This window comes from Coregonus clupeaformis, chromosome 4, assembly GCF_020615455.1.
Source record: "Coregonus clupeaformis isolate EN_2021a chromosome 4, ASM2061545v1, whole genome shotgun sequence".
NCBI lineage: Eukaryota > Metazoa > Chordata > Actinopteri > Salmoniformes > Salmonidae > Coregonus > Coregonus clupeaformis.
The window spans coordinates 23109922-23126366 of record NC_059195.1 but is presented as its reverse complement, the minus strand read 5'-3'; the positions used below and the strand labels follow the sequence as shown (position 1 = coordinate 23126366).

General features: G+C 45.8%; 1 protein-coding gene across 1 annotated transcript in view; it reads left to right on the top strand.

The window, feature by feature from the left end:
- efhc2 (EF-hand domain (C-terminal) containing 2) overlaps positions 1 to 16445 on the top strand; it is a 33828-nt gene that overhangs the window by 2135 nt on the left and 15248 nt on the right. Inside the window, exons 4-7 of the mRNA XM_041868450.2 lie at positions 603 to 826; positions 1225 to 1476; positions 3829 to 3936; positions 14911 to 15049. Of these exons, the coding sequence (XP_041724384.2) occupies positions 603 to 826; positions 1225 to 1476; positions 3829 to 3936; positions 14911 to 15049 (723 nt within the window). The remainder of the gene's footprint in view (positions 1 to 602; positions 827 to 1224; positions 1477 to 3828; positions 3937 to 14910; positions 15050 to 16445) is intronic.

Sequence of the window (16445 nt, the reverse complement as noted above, 5' to 3'; positions counted from 1 at the left end):
GCTCCCAAGGATGAACCAGAGTTGTGGAGGTCAACATTTTTTTTTCTGAGGTCTTCGCTGATTTCTTTTGATTTTCTCATGATGTCAAGCAAAGAGGCACAGAGTTTGAAGGTAGGCCTTGAAATACATCCACAGGTACACCTCCAATTGACTCAAATTATGTCAATTAGCCTATCAGAAGCTTCTAAAGCCATGACATCATTTTCTGGAATTTTCCAAGCTGTTTAAAGGCACAGTCAACTTAGTGTATGTAAACTTCTGACCCACTGGAATTGTGATACAGTGAATTATAAGTGAAATAATCTGTCTGTAAACAATTGTTGAAAAAATTACTTGTCATGCACAAAGTAGATGCCCTAACCGACTTGCCAAAACTATAGTTTGTTAACAAGAAATTTGTGGAGTGGTTGAAAAACAAGTTTTAATGACTCCAACCTAAGTGTATGTAAACTTCCGACTTCAACTGTACCTGAATTTCTACCCTATTCAAACAGAAACCGGTACCTGCAAAAATACAGTTGATTACAGGAAAAGTCCTCAATGTTAAAGGGGTTTAACTGTGACAAAATCTAAATGTTTTAATAGATCTTTCCTATTTTCAGGAACGCTGATTCGTCGTCACCGCATCCCACTGTCCCCTCCAGATGATGAGCGCTTCTACACGGTGCACGACTTCAACATCAACCAGCAGATGGTGCTGTACTCACGCACCTTCATGGTCACCGACTGTGATCCCTTCACCAGAAACTTCCTCAGGAAGATGGGGGTACGGCTCAACCCCCCCACCTCCACTCCCCTGGACCCCTACAGCAACCTACGACAAGAGGTGGGATTAGAAAGGAGGGGGAATGAGGGAGGGTGAAAGGGAGGAAGAGAGGGATAACGGAGAAGGTGATATTATCGATTTAGTGGTACCATCTTCCGTGTTGAACATAGTGCTTTACTATTGATCTAATGCCAAGGTGCCAGCCTGAGAAACATGTCACACTGAGCAGAAACTACTCAGGCTGATTGATTTACATTGTCCTCTGACAGATAGAGCAGCTCACTGCACGGATGCCACCTGTCAGAAAACAATGACTGACATCTATTTATCGAATATTATCACAATTACATGACTTCTGGACATACAGAAACTATCTGTAGCTACCAAGCTGTATACTGTAGACTTTATGTTTTGATAAAGTATACAGTATTATCAATAATCTGTGTGTGTATCCACAGATGGAAAAGAGTATGAAGCCGTTGCGTCCATACGAGAGGCTGGACACGCTCAAGCAGTTCCTGGACCACGACCGCAATGTACTGCGGTTCTACTGCCACTGGGACGACTCAGAGAACATGTTCGGGGACCCACGCGAGCTCACCCTGCACTACTTTTTGGCCGATGACACCATAGAGATCAGGGAGGTCATCTACCCCAACTCAGGCCGGGATGCCACCCCCAAGTTCCTGCACCGTAGCAAGCTGCCCAAGGTGAGATGGGAAATGTAGTTCATACAAAGATTTAGGAGCAAGCTGCCCAAGGTCACATGAGAAATGTAGTTCCTAGCAAGTTGCCCAAGGTGATTTCACACAGGACATGGGAGCTAGCCGTGGTCCTGCCTTGGTGTGGTGTTCACTCTTAGATGTTATGTCCCCTATTTAAGGAACTTTGATCGGTTATGGACCGGTTCCAACTGATATTTTGGTGTACAGAGCGCTCTGTGAACGTCGCAGGGTCCAGTGCCTTACCAGTGGTTCCCAAACTTTTTCACTCGGGTCCTGCTTTCATAATTGGGGAACATCCCGCATGGGGTGTTTTTTGTTGCTGTTGCCATTTGAAAGCACATTTCCTGTTATTCTACACATTTTGTCATGTCCTATGTGTGTTCATGTGATATCTGAGTGACTCAGACATTACAACAAATTAAATGGGCAAAAAAACCTAGCTACAAAATGTTAGCTGACATGGGCTAGTTGATCTGGACATTCCCGACAAGTTATAAATAGCTCTCTAACGTCTGCAATGACTGACATGACAAGAGGAAAACTGCTGATGCACTACCGAATTTCGAAATGTCACCTTTAGCATTCTACTATTACAACTTTCAAGAGTAAGTTGAAAGCGCGACTGAGTTTAAAAATAAATAAATAAATACATGCGCCCCACAGTTTGGGAACCACTGCCTTATAGTAGCAGAAAGCCCCATCTGTTTGCTTTCCGCATCACTCTGTCAGCAGAGCTGACTTGCAGGGTCAGGTTTCACACCCGACATTTGCATAGGGAATGGTGTGTCACATTTTCTGGCCTATCCAGACAAAGAATCGATTTGCTCTGCCTCTGAGCGACAGAGCCCAGCCTGGGAGACGGCATATGAGAGGGGACAGTCTAGCGAATCCAGCAGCTGTTTTTTAAAATCTTGCTGTGATATTCTCAGCCGGATTTAGATCTCTCAACATTAAAAAATACTAAATCATTTCGTATAATTAAAACACGATCACTTTATTTTGGTCACAGAAGGACAAAATCACTTTGTGCGGAAAGCTGAAGTTGTAACGAGTCTTCAGATATTTGAATGTTGTCTCTGTGTCGCTCAGAGGACACATGCTCTGTCCTCAGTTATATGAAATGGGGCCAAATTTGTACTGTCACTAAATATTATTATACTTATTTTACAGTTATAAGAAAGGTGAAATCTTACAGTAAGTTGTTTATAATTTGATTGTTACTCTATTTAGAAAGCATGTCAGTCATTTCAAGCCTTATCGTTATATGATTTTTAATATTTTAATAATATTTGTACTATGTACTTGAGCTTGTGTCCTCAAAAGTGAGTAATTTAGAACTATTTTTACCATAAAGGTGAGTTCCAGACCTTGCATGCAGCATTGCTAGTTAGTGTTTATGGCCATCTCATGAAAAATTATTACTTTTGGGTATGTCTATTTAGGCGGGAATCTACATTTTGCCAAAATGTTCAAGAGGAAATTAAAGGAAGGGCAGAAGATGGGAAGTCTAAACTACCATTGTTTCGCTGCTTTGAATCACTTGTATAAGGGGAGTGATATGTTTCGGTTGAAGTATAGTCAAAAGAGTAAAGGTGCCTCTCTTCCTCTTCTGCTTGAATGGCTTCGGCCTCCCTCCTTCACAGAGCTCTCATCCACTCTGAAAGGTCTGCAGTAACGTCTAGCCTCCCTGAAGCATCTTTCCTCATCTCTTCTCTAGTCACTGTTCAGACACTAACTCATCATGAAAGATGGCCCTTGCTCATTCATTCCTTTCCAGCTGTTTTCCTTTTTTAAAATCCAGTGATTATCATGCTGTTTGTTCAGTTGCCTTTCTCTAAATGTCAACCTCAAAGGTTGCATCTGAACCTCCTAGCCAGTTGGACATAACGATTCTCCCCAGATACAAATTAAATCTGTCCCTCAAGACAAATTATGATGATTTGGTCTGTCTGTGTTCTTTCTCTTTCTTCCTGTTATGTTGCTTCCATGCCCAAGAACCAGGAGGCAAGTACCAGCCACTCTTTGTGTGCTGTGGTTATGGTGGTGGTTTGGTGTAGTGTGGTGTGGTTTGGTGTAGTGTGGTGTGGTTTGGTGTAGTGTGGTGTGGTTGGTGTAGTGTTTGGTTTGGTTTGGTGTTGTGTGGTTTGGTGTAGTGTGTGTGCGTGTGTATGTGTGTGTGTGTGTGTGTGTGTGTGTGTGTGTTTTAGCTTGGCATGCGTGTGTGTCTGTACTGTGTAAGTGTGTGTGTGTATGTGTGTGTGCGTGTGCATGCATGCGTGTGTGTGTGTTTCTGACTCTTCTCTATCGGTGTGTTTTCTCCTCTGTTCTCTCCTGCAGCATGCTCCCATCCCCAAGCGTCAGCCCGGGGATATCACAGACCGTACGGTGCTCAACGTGTTTGGTCCTATGGGCCAGGGAGGACGCTACATCCTGGACAGCCTCAAAGTAGGTGCTGTCTTTTTAGAGACAAAAAGTGACACATTTGTCCATATTGAATGTTATACGGAAAATAAGGGATGTTGTAGAAACAGCAGTTTGGTTCCAAATGTTTTTATGTCTGTTTCTTTGAGTGTAAAGGGTCATTTTGATCCAGCATAGTTTACTGAAAGAAGGGAGATTACTCTCAGCTAAAGTGTCTCTCTCTCTCTCTCTCTCTCTCTCTCTCTCTCTCTCTCTCTCTCTCTCTCTCTCTCTCTCTCTCTCTCTCTCTCTCTCTCTCTCTCTCTCTCTCTCTCTCTCTCTCTCTCTCTCTCTCTCTCTCTCTCTCTCTCTCTCTCTCAATTCAAATCAATTTCAATTTCAATTTAAGGGCTTTATTGGCATGGGAAACGTGTGTTAACATTGCCAAAGCAAGTGAAGTAGATAGTAAACAAAAGTGAAATAAACAATAAATATTAACAGTAAACATTACACTCAGAAGTTTCAAAAGAATAAAGACATTTCAAATGTCATATTATGTATATATACAGTGTTGTAACAATGTGCAAATAGTTAAAGTACAAATGGGAAAATAAATAAACATAAATATGGGTTGTATTTACAATGGTGTTTGTTCTTCACTGGTTGCCCTTTTCTTGTGGCAACAGGTCACAAATCTTGCAGCTGTGATGGCACACTGTGGTTTTTCACCCAGTAGATAAGGGAGTTTATCAAAATTGGGTTTGTTTTCGAATTCTTTGTGGATCGCTGTAATCTGAGGGAAATATGTGTCTCTAATATGGTCATACATTTGGCAGGAGGTTAGGAAGTGATGGCTTTGTTATGGAAGGTTTGGGAATCGCTTCCTTTTAAGTGGTTATAGAATTTAACGGCTCTTTTCTGGATTTTGATAATTAGCGGGTATTGGCCTAATTCTGCTCTGCATGCATTATTTGGTGTTTTACGTTGTACACGGAGGATGTTTTTGCAGAATTCTGCATGCAGAGTCTCAATTTGGTGTTTGTCCCATTTTGTGAATTCTTGGTTGGTGAGCGGACCCCAGACCTCAGAACCATAAAGGGCAATGGGTTCTATAACTGATTCAAGTATTTTTAGCCAGATCCTAATTGGTATGTCAAATTTTATGTTCCTTTTGATGGCATAGAAGGCCCTTCTTGCCTTGTCTCTCAGATCGTTCACAGCTTTGTGGAAGTTACCTGTGGCGCTGATGTTTAGGCCGAGGTATGTATAGTTTTTTGTGTGCTCTAGGGCAACGGTGTCTAGATGGAATTTGTATTTGTGGTCCTGGCAACTGGACCTTTTTTGGAACACCATTATTTTTGTCTTACTGAGATTTACTGTCAGGGCCCAGGTCTGACAGAATCTGTGCAGAAGATCTAGGTGCTGCTGTAGGCCCTCCTTGGTTGGTGACAGAAGCACCAGATCGTCAGCAAACAGAAGACATTTGACTTCAGATTCTAGTAGGGTGAGGCCGGGTGCTGCAGACTGTTCTAGTGCCCTCGCCAATTCGTTGATATATATGTTGAAGAGGGTGGGGCTTAAACTGCATCCCTGTCTCACCCCACGGCCCTGTGGAAAGAAATGTGTGTGTTTTTTGCCAATTTTAACCGCACACTTGTTGTTTGTGTACATGGATTTTATAATGTCGTATATTTTTTCCCCCCAACCCCACTTTCCATCAATTTGTATAGCAGACCCTCATGCCAAATTGAGTCAAAAGCTTTTTTGAAATCAACAAAGCATGAGAAGACTTTGCCTTTGTTTTGGTTTGTTTGTTTGTCAATTAGGGTGTGCAGGGTGAATATGTGGTCTGTCGTACGGTAATTTGGTAAAAAGCCAATTTGACATTTGCTCAGTACATTGTTTTCACTGAGGAAATGAACTAGTCTGCTGTTAATGATAATGCAGAGGATTTTCCCAAGGTTGCTGTTGACGCATATCCCACGGTAGTTATTGGGGTCAAATTTGTCTCCACTTTTGTGGATTGGGGTGATCAGTCCTTGGTTCCAGATATTGGGGAAGATGCCAGAGCTAAGGATGATGTTAAAGAGTTTAAGTATAGCTAATTGAAATTTGTGGTCTGTATATTTTATCATTTCATTGAGGATACCATCAACACCACAGGACTTTTTGGGTTGGAGGGTTTGTATTTTGTCCTGTAGTTCATTCAATGTAATTGGAGAATCCAGTGGGTTCTGGTAGTCTTTAATAGTTTATTCTAAGATTTGCATTTGATCATGTATATTTTTTTGCTGTTTGTTCTCTGTTATAGGGCCAAACAGATTGGAGAAGTGGTTTACCCATACATCTCCGTTTTGGATAGATAGCTCTTCGTGTTGTTGTTTGTTTAGTGTTTTCCAATTTTCCCAGAAGTGGTTAGAGTCTATGGATTCTTCAATTACATTGAACTGATTTCTGACATGCTGTTCCTTCTTTTTCCGTAGTGTATTTCTGTATTGTTTTAGTGATTCACCATAGTGGGTCTCTATGTTTTTGGTTGGATAGGTTTCTCAATTTCTTTCTTAGGTTTTTGCATTCTTCATCAAACCATTTATCACTGTTATTACTTTTCTTTGGTTTTCTGTTAGATATTTTTAGATTTGATAGGGAAGCTGAGAGGTCAAATATACTGTTTAGGTTTTCTACTGCCAAGTTTACACCTTCACTATTACAGTGGAACGTTTTGTCCAGGAAGTTGTCTAGAATGGATTGAATTTGTTGTTTCCTAATTGTTTTTTGGTAGGTTTCAACACTACTTTCCTTCCATCTATAGCATTTCTTAATATTATTCAGTTCTTTTGGCTTTGATGCCTCATGATTGAGTATTGCTCTGTTCAAGTAGACTGTGATTTTGCTGTGGTCTGATAGGGGTGTCAGTGGGCTGACTGTGAACGCTCTGAGAGACTCTGGGTTGAGGTCAGTGATAAAGTAGTCTACAGTACTACTGCCAAGAGATGAGCTATAGGTGTACCTACCATAGGAGTCCCCTCGAAGCCTACCATTGACTATGTACATACCCAGTGTGCGACAGAGCTGCAGGAGTCGTGACCCATTTTTGTTGGTTATGTTGTCATAGTTGTGCCTAGGGGGCATATGGGGGAGGGAATGCTGTCACCTCCAGGTAGGTGTTTGTCCCCCTGTGTGCTGAGGGTGTCAGGTTCTTGTCCAGTTCTGGCATTTAGGTCGCCACAGACTAGTACATGTCCCTGGGTCTGGAAATGATTGATTTCCCCCTCCAGGATGGAGAAACTGTCTTCATTAAAGTATGGGGATTCTAGTGGGGGGATATAGGTAGCACACAGGAGGACATTTTTCTCAGTTGAGATAATTTCCTTTTGAATTTCTAACCAAATGTAAAATGTTCCTGTTTTGATTAATTTAATAGAGTGAGTTAGGTCTGCTCTATACCAAATTAGCATACCCCCTGAGTCCCTTCCCTGTTTCACACCTGGTAGTTTGGTGGATGGGACTACCAGCTCTCTGTAACCAGTGGGGCAACCAGTGGGTCCGTCTCCTCTATACCATGTTTCTTGTAGGATGACAATGTCTGTATTTCCGATTTCTTTGGTGAAGTCCAGATTCCTGCTCTTTAGGCCAAAGGCAGATGACCTCAGGCCTTGGATATTCCAGGATGAAATAGTGAAGGCTTTGTGTTCCATAAAGTGTCTAATGTTGTTGGTTGTGTGGTTTGGCCTCAGGCCAGTAATTGTGAGCAGAGCCTGCTGAGCATCTGGTACATGCCATTGGCTTGGGCTAGTGTAAGAGTGGGTGTTGGGCCTGTTTGCCTGCTCACGGCCTGGGCGTATGTGTGACTTTCATGTTGAGGCCCTCTTTGTGGGAGTGGGGGGCTTGGGGTGGGTAGGAGGGGCATAGGTCTGATCTGAGGGGGCCTAAATGGGGTGTGGGCATGGTTGACTTGGGGGGGAGTTAATTGGTTGGGGTGGGGGTGTAGATGTGGTTGATGGTGCTGTGGTCTGGATGTAGGTCCTCTCTGCGGGGGTCCTCTATGTGTAGGACCTGGGGGGGGGTCCCGCAGGTCTGGGAGAGTGTCTCGCTGGTCTGGGCGGGGTGTCTGTTGATCTGTTGCTCCTGTGTGAGGTGTTGGGTCTGCGGTTGAGGGCGATATCCTTTAGGGTCCGGCGAAGGTGGGCACTGCTGCCTTGTATAGGTGGACCTGGTCGTAAAGGCTGTTCACGTCCAGGGTGGAGTGGTGGGCCAGGAAGACATTTGGTTTTGATGCACAGTCACAGGAAATACTTGCGTTTACCCGCTGTATGGTAGCAGGGTGGAAGTCTTTTCGTGGTAGCAGGGTTGAGATAACCACTTGTGCGTTGGGGAAAGTAGAATAAGCTTTTTCTATCACTCCCTTGAGTGATATGGCCACCCTTTCCTGCTGTGTTCTCAGGTCGTTTGTACCTGTGTGTATTATTATGTGGCTGGGTGATCCTAGTCGGTCCTTAGACAGAAGGTCTAGGGCGCGCTGGGTGTTTGGACACCAGAGTTTAGACACTGTGTGTTTTGGAAAAAGTTTATTTTCTTGTATGTATTTCCCGTTTGAGTCCATAAGGAGTACAATCTGTGGCTTGTGTATGTCCTCAGTGGGTGTGGGGGGGTCGTCATGAGGGCTATCAGGGTGTCTGACTGGGGGGTTGCTCAGAGGGGTTGGGGTCCCCAGGGCTTGGGGTTCTTCATTTGTTTGTCTGGGTGTGATGTCGAGGCTATGGTCAGGGTCTAGGGTGTACTGTTCTGCTGCGGTGTCGAGACTTTGGCCAGGATCTGAGGTGGGCTGTTCTCTAATGGGTTGTTCAATGTCACCCGTCATCGTTCTCACCTTCTCCTCCAGCACTCTGATCCTCTCCTCTAGTGCTCTGTTCTTCTCCTGCTCCTGCTCTTTCTCCTGTTGATGTTGTCTCACCACAGTCCAGAGTGCAGACATGTCTCTCTCCACCTGCAGCTCTCCAGGTCTAGTTAAGGGGGTGTTGTTGTGCTGGACTGTTGTCTGGGTCTGTGCTGACTGGAGTGTGTTCACCTGCTGTTCCAGCTCCACCTGCCTTACCTCCAGCTGGGTGAATGTATCCTTCATTTCAATGAGGGAGTAGTACTCTGTGCTGGGAAGTTGAGTTTCTGCTTGGGGTTGCTCTGTGGGGTTATTTAATGAAGAGGTCTGGTCTGACCTGCTCGGGGTAGGAGTATCTTTCTCAAGGGAGAGCTTCACCTGCTGAGCTATTTATTTGATTAGGTGAAAGTCCAGCTGGAACTGTTTGGTGTTGCCTTGAACCAAAACGGTTCCAGATTTATAGAGATTAATATTAGACGACTCAGAGTCCTCATTGTCCAGTATCCTGAGTTTCCACCCGTCGCTAACACCCCCCCTCTTAACAGAGGGGTAGTGTGCTAGTATAGCACTGTGCCATGCCAGGGGATGGTCTGTGTGGAAGATAAGGTTGCTTATGTTCCCATTTTTATACAAATCAGCAAAAAGTGTCTCGTGCTTCCCCAAAATAAGTTTCAATTTGTACTCTTTTCGTGTCTTGTCGTTTTTTACATTCAGAGGGTACTGTATTTTAATGACCTCTGAACAGTGGGGGGTGCTTCTAAGGCCTCTCCATTTAGTTGGGGTAGACTGTACGACTCTCCTGCCATTGTTGGGCTCAAGGGCTTTGACACCTCTCACTTCACACGTCAGTGCTAATTGAAATTGTATCTCTTTGTAGCAAGCTTAAGCTTGGTAGCCTTAGAATTCAGTCCTTATAATATAAAATATATAATTGTAATGAATTTTTCTTCTTGGTTTTTGAAAGTGAAAAATAGCTTCATACTAAACATTACTCACTCAGTTCCAGGTTGGATGGTGTTTTCAGGTTTCTGTTTGTTTTCCAGAGCATTTGCTGTATAGTTTGAGAATAGTAATCCTTGGTAGTAGAAAGCTCAAATGGCTCCGGAAGGTGGTGAGTGACTCCGCTGTGGGGGGGTAGAAGGATTACTTTATCCTATCCCAGGTATTCCTTAAAGAGGTGGGGTTTCAAATGTCTCCGGAAGGTGGTGAGCGACTCCGCTGTGTGTGGGGGGGGTAGAAGGATTACTTTATCCTATCCCAGGTATTCCTTAAAGAGGTGGGGGTTTCAAATGTCTCCGGAAGGTGGTGAGCGACTCCGCTGTGTGTGTGGGGGGGTAGAAGGATTGCTTTATCCTATCCCAGGTATTCCTTAAAGAGGTGGGGTTTCAAATGTCTCCGGAAGGTGGTGAGTGACTCCGCTGTCCTGGCGTCGTGAGGGAGCTTGTTCCACCATTGGGGTGCCAGAGCAGCGAACAGTTTTGACTGGGCTGAGCGGGAACTATGCTTCCGCAGAGGAAGGGAGCCAGCAGGCCAGAGGTGGATGAACGCAATGCCCTCGTTTGGGTGTAGGGACTGATCAGAGCCCGAAGGTACAGAGGTGCCGTTCCCCTCGCTGCTCCAAAGGCAAGCACCATGGTCTTGTAACGGATGCGAGCTTCAACTGGAAGCCAGTGGAGTGTGCGGAGGAGGGGGTGACGTGAGAGAACTTGGGAAGGTTGAACACCAGACGGGCTGCGGCATTCTGGATGAGTTGTAGGGGTTTAATGGCACATGCAGGGAGGCCAGCCAACAGCGAGTTGCAGTAATCCAGACGGGAGATGACAAGTGCCTGGATTAGGACCTGTGCCGCTTCCTGTGTGAGGCAGGGTCGTACTCTCCGAATGTTGTAGAGCATGAACCTGCAGGAGCGGGTCACCGCCTTGATGTTAGCGGAGAACGACAGGGTGTTGTCCAGGGTCACGCCAAGGCTCTTCGCACTCTGGGAGGAGGACACAACGGAGTTGTCAACCGTGATGGCGAGATCATGGAACGGGCAGTCCTTCCCCGGGAGGAAGAGCAGCTCCGTCTTGCCAGGGTTCAGCTTGAGGTGGTGATCCGTCATCCATACTGATATGTCTGCCAGACATGCAGAGATGCGATTCGCCACCTGGTTATCAGAAGGGGGAAAGGAGAAGATTAGTTGTGTATCGTCAGCGTAGCAATGATAGGAGAGGCCGTGTGAGGATATGACAGAGCCAAGTGACTTGGTGTATAGGGAGAAAAGGAGAGGGCCTAGAACTGAGCCCTGGGGGACACCAGTGGTGAGAGCACGTGGTGCGGAGACAGCTTCTCGCCACGCCACTTGGTAGGAGCGACCGGTCAGGTAGGACGCAATCCAGGAGTGAGCCGCGCCGGAGATGCCCAGCTCGGAGAGGGTGGAGAGGAGGATCTGATGGTTCACAGTATCAAAGGCAGCAGACAGGTCTAGAAGGACAAGAGCAGAGGAGAGAGAGTTAGCTTTAGCAGTGCGGAGAGCCTCCGTGACACAGAGAAGAGCAGTCTCAGTTGAATGACCAGTCCTGAAACCTGATTGGTTTGGATCAAGAAGGTCATTCTGAGAGAGATAGCAAGAGAGTTGGCTAAAGACGGCACGCTCAATAGTTTTGGAAAGAAAAGAAAGAAGGGATACTGGTCTGTAGTTGTTGACATCAGTGGGGTCGAGTGTTGGTTTTTTGAGAAGGGGAGCAACTCTCGCTCTCTTGAAGACGGAAGGGACATGGCCAGCGGTCAAGGATGAGTTGATCAGCGAGGTGAGGTAGGGGAGAAGGTCACCGGAGATGGTCTGGAGAAGAGAGAAGGGGATGGGGTCAAGCGGGCAGGTTGTTGGGCGGCCTGCAGTCACAAGTCGCAGGATTTTATCTGGAGAGAGAGGGAGAAAGAAGTCAAAGCATAGGGTAGGGCAGTGTGAGCAGGACCAGCAGTGTCATTAGACTTAACAAACGAGGATCGGATGTCGTCAACCTTCTTTTCAAAGTGGTTGACGAAGTCATCCACAGAGAGAGAGGGGGGGGAGGATTCAGGAGGGAGGAAAATGTGGCAAAGAGCTTCCTAGGGTTAGAGGCAGATGCTTGGAATTTAGAGTGGTAGAAGGTGGCCTTAGCAGCAGAAACAGATGAAGAAAATGTAGAGAGGAGGGAGTGAAAAGATGCCAGGTCGGCAGGGAGTTTAGTTTTCTTCCATTTCCGCTCCGCTGCCCGGAGCTCTGTTCTGTGAGCTCGCAATGAGTCATCAAGCCACGGAGCTGGAGGGGAGGACCGAGCCGGCCGGGAGGATAGGGGACACAGAGAGTCAAAGGATGCAGAAAGGGAGGAGAGGAGGGTTGAGGAGGCAGAATCAGGAGATTGGAGGGAGAAGGATTGAGCAGAGGGAAGAGATGATAGGATGGAAGAGGAGAGAGTAATGGGAGAGAGAGAGCGAAGGTTGCGGCGGCGCATTACCATCTGTGTAGGGGCAGAGTGAGTAGTGTGGGAGGAGAGCGAGAGAGAAAAGGAAACAAAGTAGTGGTCGGAGACATGGAGGGGAGTTGCAGTGAGATTAGTAGAGGAGCAGCATCTAGTGAAGATGAGGTCAAGCGTATTGCCTGCCTTGTGAGTAGGGGGACGGTGAGAGGGGTGAGGTCAAAAGAGGAGAGGAGTGGAAAGAAGGAGGCAGAGAGAAATGAGTCAAATGTGGACATAGGGAGGTTGAAATCCCCCAAAACTGTGAGGGGTGAGCCATCCTCAGGAAAGGAACTTATCAAGGCGTCAAGCTCATTGATGAACTCTCCAAGGGAACCTGGAGGGCGATAGATGACAAGGATATTAAGCTTAAATGGGCTAGTGACTGTGACAGCATGGAATTCAAATGAGGAGATAGACAGATGGGTTAGGGGAACAATTGAGAATGTCCACTTGGGAGAGATGAGGATTCCTGTACCACCACCCCTCTGACCAGATGCTCTCGGGGTATGCGAGAACACATGGTCAGACGAGGAGAGAGCAGTAGGAGTAGCAGTGTTTTCAGTGGTAATCCATGTTTCCGTCAGCGCCAGGAAGTCGAGGGACTGGAGGTTGGCATAGGCTGGGATGAAGTCAGCTTTGTTGGCAGCAGAACGGCAGTTCCAGAGGCTGCCTGAGACCTGGAACTCCAGGTGTGGGGTGCGTGCAGGGACCACCAGGTTAGAGAGGCAGCAGCCACGCGGTGTGGTGCGTTTGTGTAGCCTGTGCAGAGAGGAGAGAACAGGGATAGGCAGAGGCATAGTTGACAGGCTGTAGCAAATGGCTACAAAAATGCAGAGGAGATCGGAATGAAATGAGCTAAGCATCTGGGAGAGGAGAGAGCAGGGCCTCCCTCACCAAAAACTTCTACCTCAGAAACTAAAATTGTTTCACTGAACCACCCGAACAAAAACTCTCCCAACTTCCACCTTTAGAAATCAGAATTGTTGTGAACCACAGCGGTTCAATGTTTAAAGGAATAGACTCAACCCACTTTATTCAGCTAGCTAACTATGACACCATAGCTAACTAGCATGATAGCATCCAATAACAATAACACACAGTTTAGCACCAACACTTGGTCACAACAAACCACCAATAGTGTGTTAACTAGCTAACTAGCATGCTAGCATCCAGTAACACACAGTTTAGCACCAACACTTGGTCACAACAAACCACCAATAGTGAGTTAACACACTAAACAGATCATTCGTGTCTGTGTCAAGTTCCTTTCATGACGCAGCAATGATTAAACGTTGGCTAGCTAGGACAAGTATATTGTATTTAGCTACTACAGTACAGTTAGCTGGTCGTGTTGGGTAGCTAGCAATGGCCACTGTGTTGACTTTGTTTGGAGAACGGCTAGCTAGCTAGCTTCGTGCTACACCCGGCACACAATGGCTACTGTGTTGACTCTGACTCTGTTCGAAAAACGGCTAGTTAGCTCGCTTCGTGCTACAGCCGGCACGGCCGAAGACACTGCCAACCTACAGTAACTACCCACAACAACCCACGATGCCTAGCTATGACGCCATAGCTAACTAGCATGCTAGCATCCATTAACACACAGTTTAGCACCAATACTTGGTTACAACAAACTGCCAAGAGTGTGTTAACACACTAAACAGATAATTCATGTCCGTGTCTAGTTCCTTTCATAACGCATAACGCAGCAAAAATTAAACGTTGGCTAGCAGCACATTAACATTGGAAACAGCTCTCCACCGTTGCTAAACGTTACCAGTAGCTACCCGCTAGCTAGCTAGCCTCGTGCTTCGATACTAACCTACAATAATTACCTACGGAAACCTACAATAACAACAATACTAACCTACAATAACTACAATACCTAACTACAACTAACTACCTACCTACGATCTAATACATGGTTTAAGCTTTACTCAACACCATATGAGAAGCTTACCTCCTGCTTACCTCCTGCTAAGGGCACGAACAGGAATTTTTAGAGAGAGAGAGAGAGAGAGAGCAATGTAGTTCCCAATAAGCAATGTAGTTTTGTTTTGACTGTGTTGTAATTTGGTTTATTCTGATTGATTGGATGTTCTGGTCCTGAGGCTTCAGTGTGTTAGTAGAACAGGTTTGTGAACTCAGCCCCAGGACCAGCTGGATGAGGGGACTCTTTTCTTTGCTCAGCTCTTGGCATTGCAGGGCTTGGTAATGATATGAGAGGGGGTCACTGTATTTTCCAAAACTTAATTGCTATTTTTTGAGTTTTTATTATTAGTGGATATTGGCCTTATTCTGCCCTACATGCATTGTTTGTAGTTTTCCTCTGAACATGTAGCATAATCTTACAGAACTCTGCATGCAGGGTTTCAATGGGGTGTTTGTCCCATTTGGTGAAATCTTGTTTTGCAAGTGGACCCCACTCCTCGCTGCCATAAAGTGCAATTGGTTCAATGACACATTCAATCAATTATCTCTCTCTCTCTCTCTCTCTCTCTCTCTCTCTCTCTCTCTCTCTCTCTCTCTCTCTCTCTCTCTCTCTCTCTCTCTCTCTCTCTCTCTCTCTCTCTCTCTCTCTCTCTCTCTCTCTCTCTCTCTCTCTCTCTCTCTCTCTCTCTCTCTCTCTCTCTCTCTCTCTCTCTCTCTCTCTCTCTCTGTCAGACAGGTGCGGTCCATGAGCAGTTCTATAAGGACAGTGACCTGACTCTGGGGGGCGTGGTCAATGTTTGGGGACGCAGGGTGATCATCTGTGACTGTGACAACTTCACCAAAGAGTTCTACCGCTCCAAATACGGCATTGGTGAGACACACACGCACGCACACACAATGCCATATCCCACACCCAAGCCCATCACCTGCAGTTGTAGTGTATAACCACAGGGTGTCAGTATAAGTATAATAAACTGTAAGTTTCACTACCTTGACCAGGCAAACTCAAGTAACCCTGTTTTGCAATGTCAATGTTATTTTGCTGTTTTCAGTGCCACTGTCAAGTATTTCCCATAATCTGAAAACGTTTAAAATGTACCCTTAGATGCTCTTCATATCCCTAATTCAGATGTTGTCATTCAGATTTAATGAAGGCTCAATTTGTGACATGCTGGAGATTAAAATAACATAATTATAATCATTTTAAATATTATTATTATTATTATTAAATGTGTTATGCAAATCTCTCCATTGTATCAAAACCATGCGAGCCCTACAATAATCCCTGGCAATCAATCAAATTGTGTTTATATACTGTATGAAACAACATTTGTCACAAAGTGTTTTACAGTGACCAGGCCTGGACCAACAATGGTGGACTTGGGTGATAGAGTGGCGTTTGCAGCACTGACATTATAGTAAACAAAGCTTTGACTCCATAGGAGAGTCCTGAAGGCTGTGGAAGTATAGATTTCAGATATATAACATTTTCCAGGTGCTCAAAGTGAGGACAACAGCTCCAGGCCTATCAGTCTCCCTGTTCCTGACCGACACTAGATACCAATGATCGCCCCACCGCCGCCAGCCATTTGGCCGCTCTGAGCGAGAAGCTTTCAAATGAAGCCGCTATCAGCATCAGCATGATTCATGCGCTTGTTTTTTCGGTAACATATCTGCCGCTTTGTGCCATCAAAATGGGGCCCACTATCTGTAGATGGGAGGGCTCTTGGTGGGGGGGGGGGCTCTTGGGGGGTTCAACCAGTCTGCAGTAACTAAACTCTTGTCTGTGGGCGTTAGTCCCCCCCCCCCCTCCCCCCCGTGTTCCTAGGCTAGGTTAGGTTAGGCTGGCTATGGGGGGCTCCCTGTATTAGTCACAGCCGATCCTGGCAGGGCCTCGTCAATGATGGAGAGGCCTGGTGGGGACTTCAGGGGGTCAAAGGTTATATAGGTTACTGTTACCCCCTGTTGCCTTCTCTCTCCATCTCTACTCTTTCTCCTTCTTTCTCCTCTCTTCCTTCAACTGTTGTTGTCTCTCTCTATTTCTCTCTCTGCCCCCCCCTCTCTCTCTCTCTATATATATATATATTGTGATGTCACGAGAGGCTGTGTCCTGGAGGGACGTTACATCCCCCTGAGATGGCTGCAAACCCAGACAGCTATGGCTCCATCTGCTGGTATGGTCGGGAACTCCAACCCTCTGTGGCCAATCTTCCGACGCAGCTGAAACCAATGAGGGGGCTGATGGGCTGAAGTTTGGTGGAAGAGAA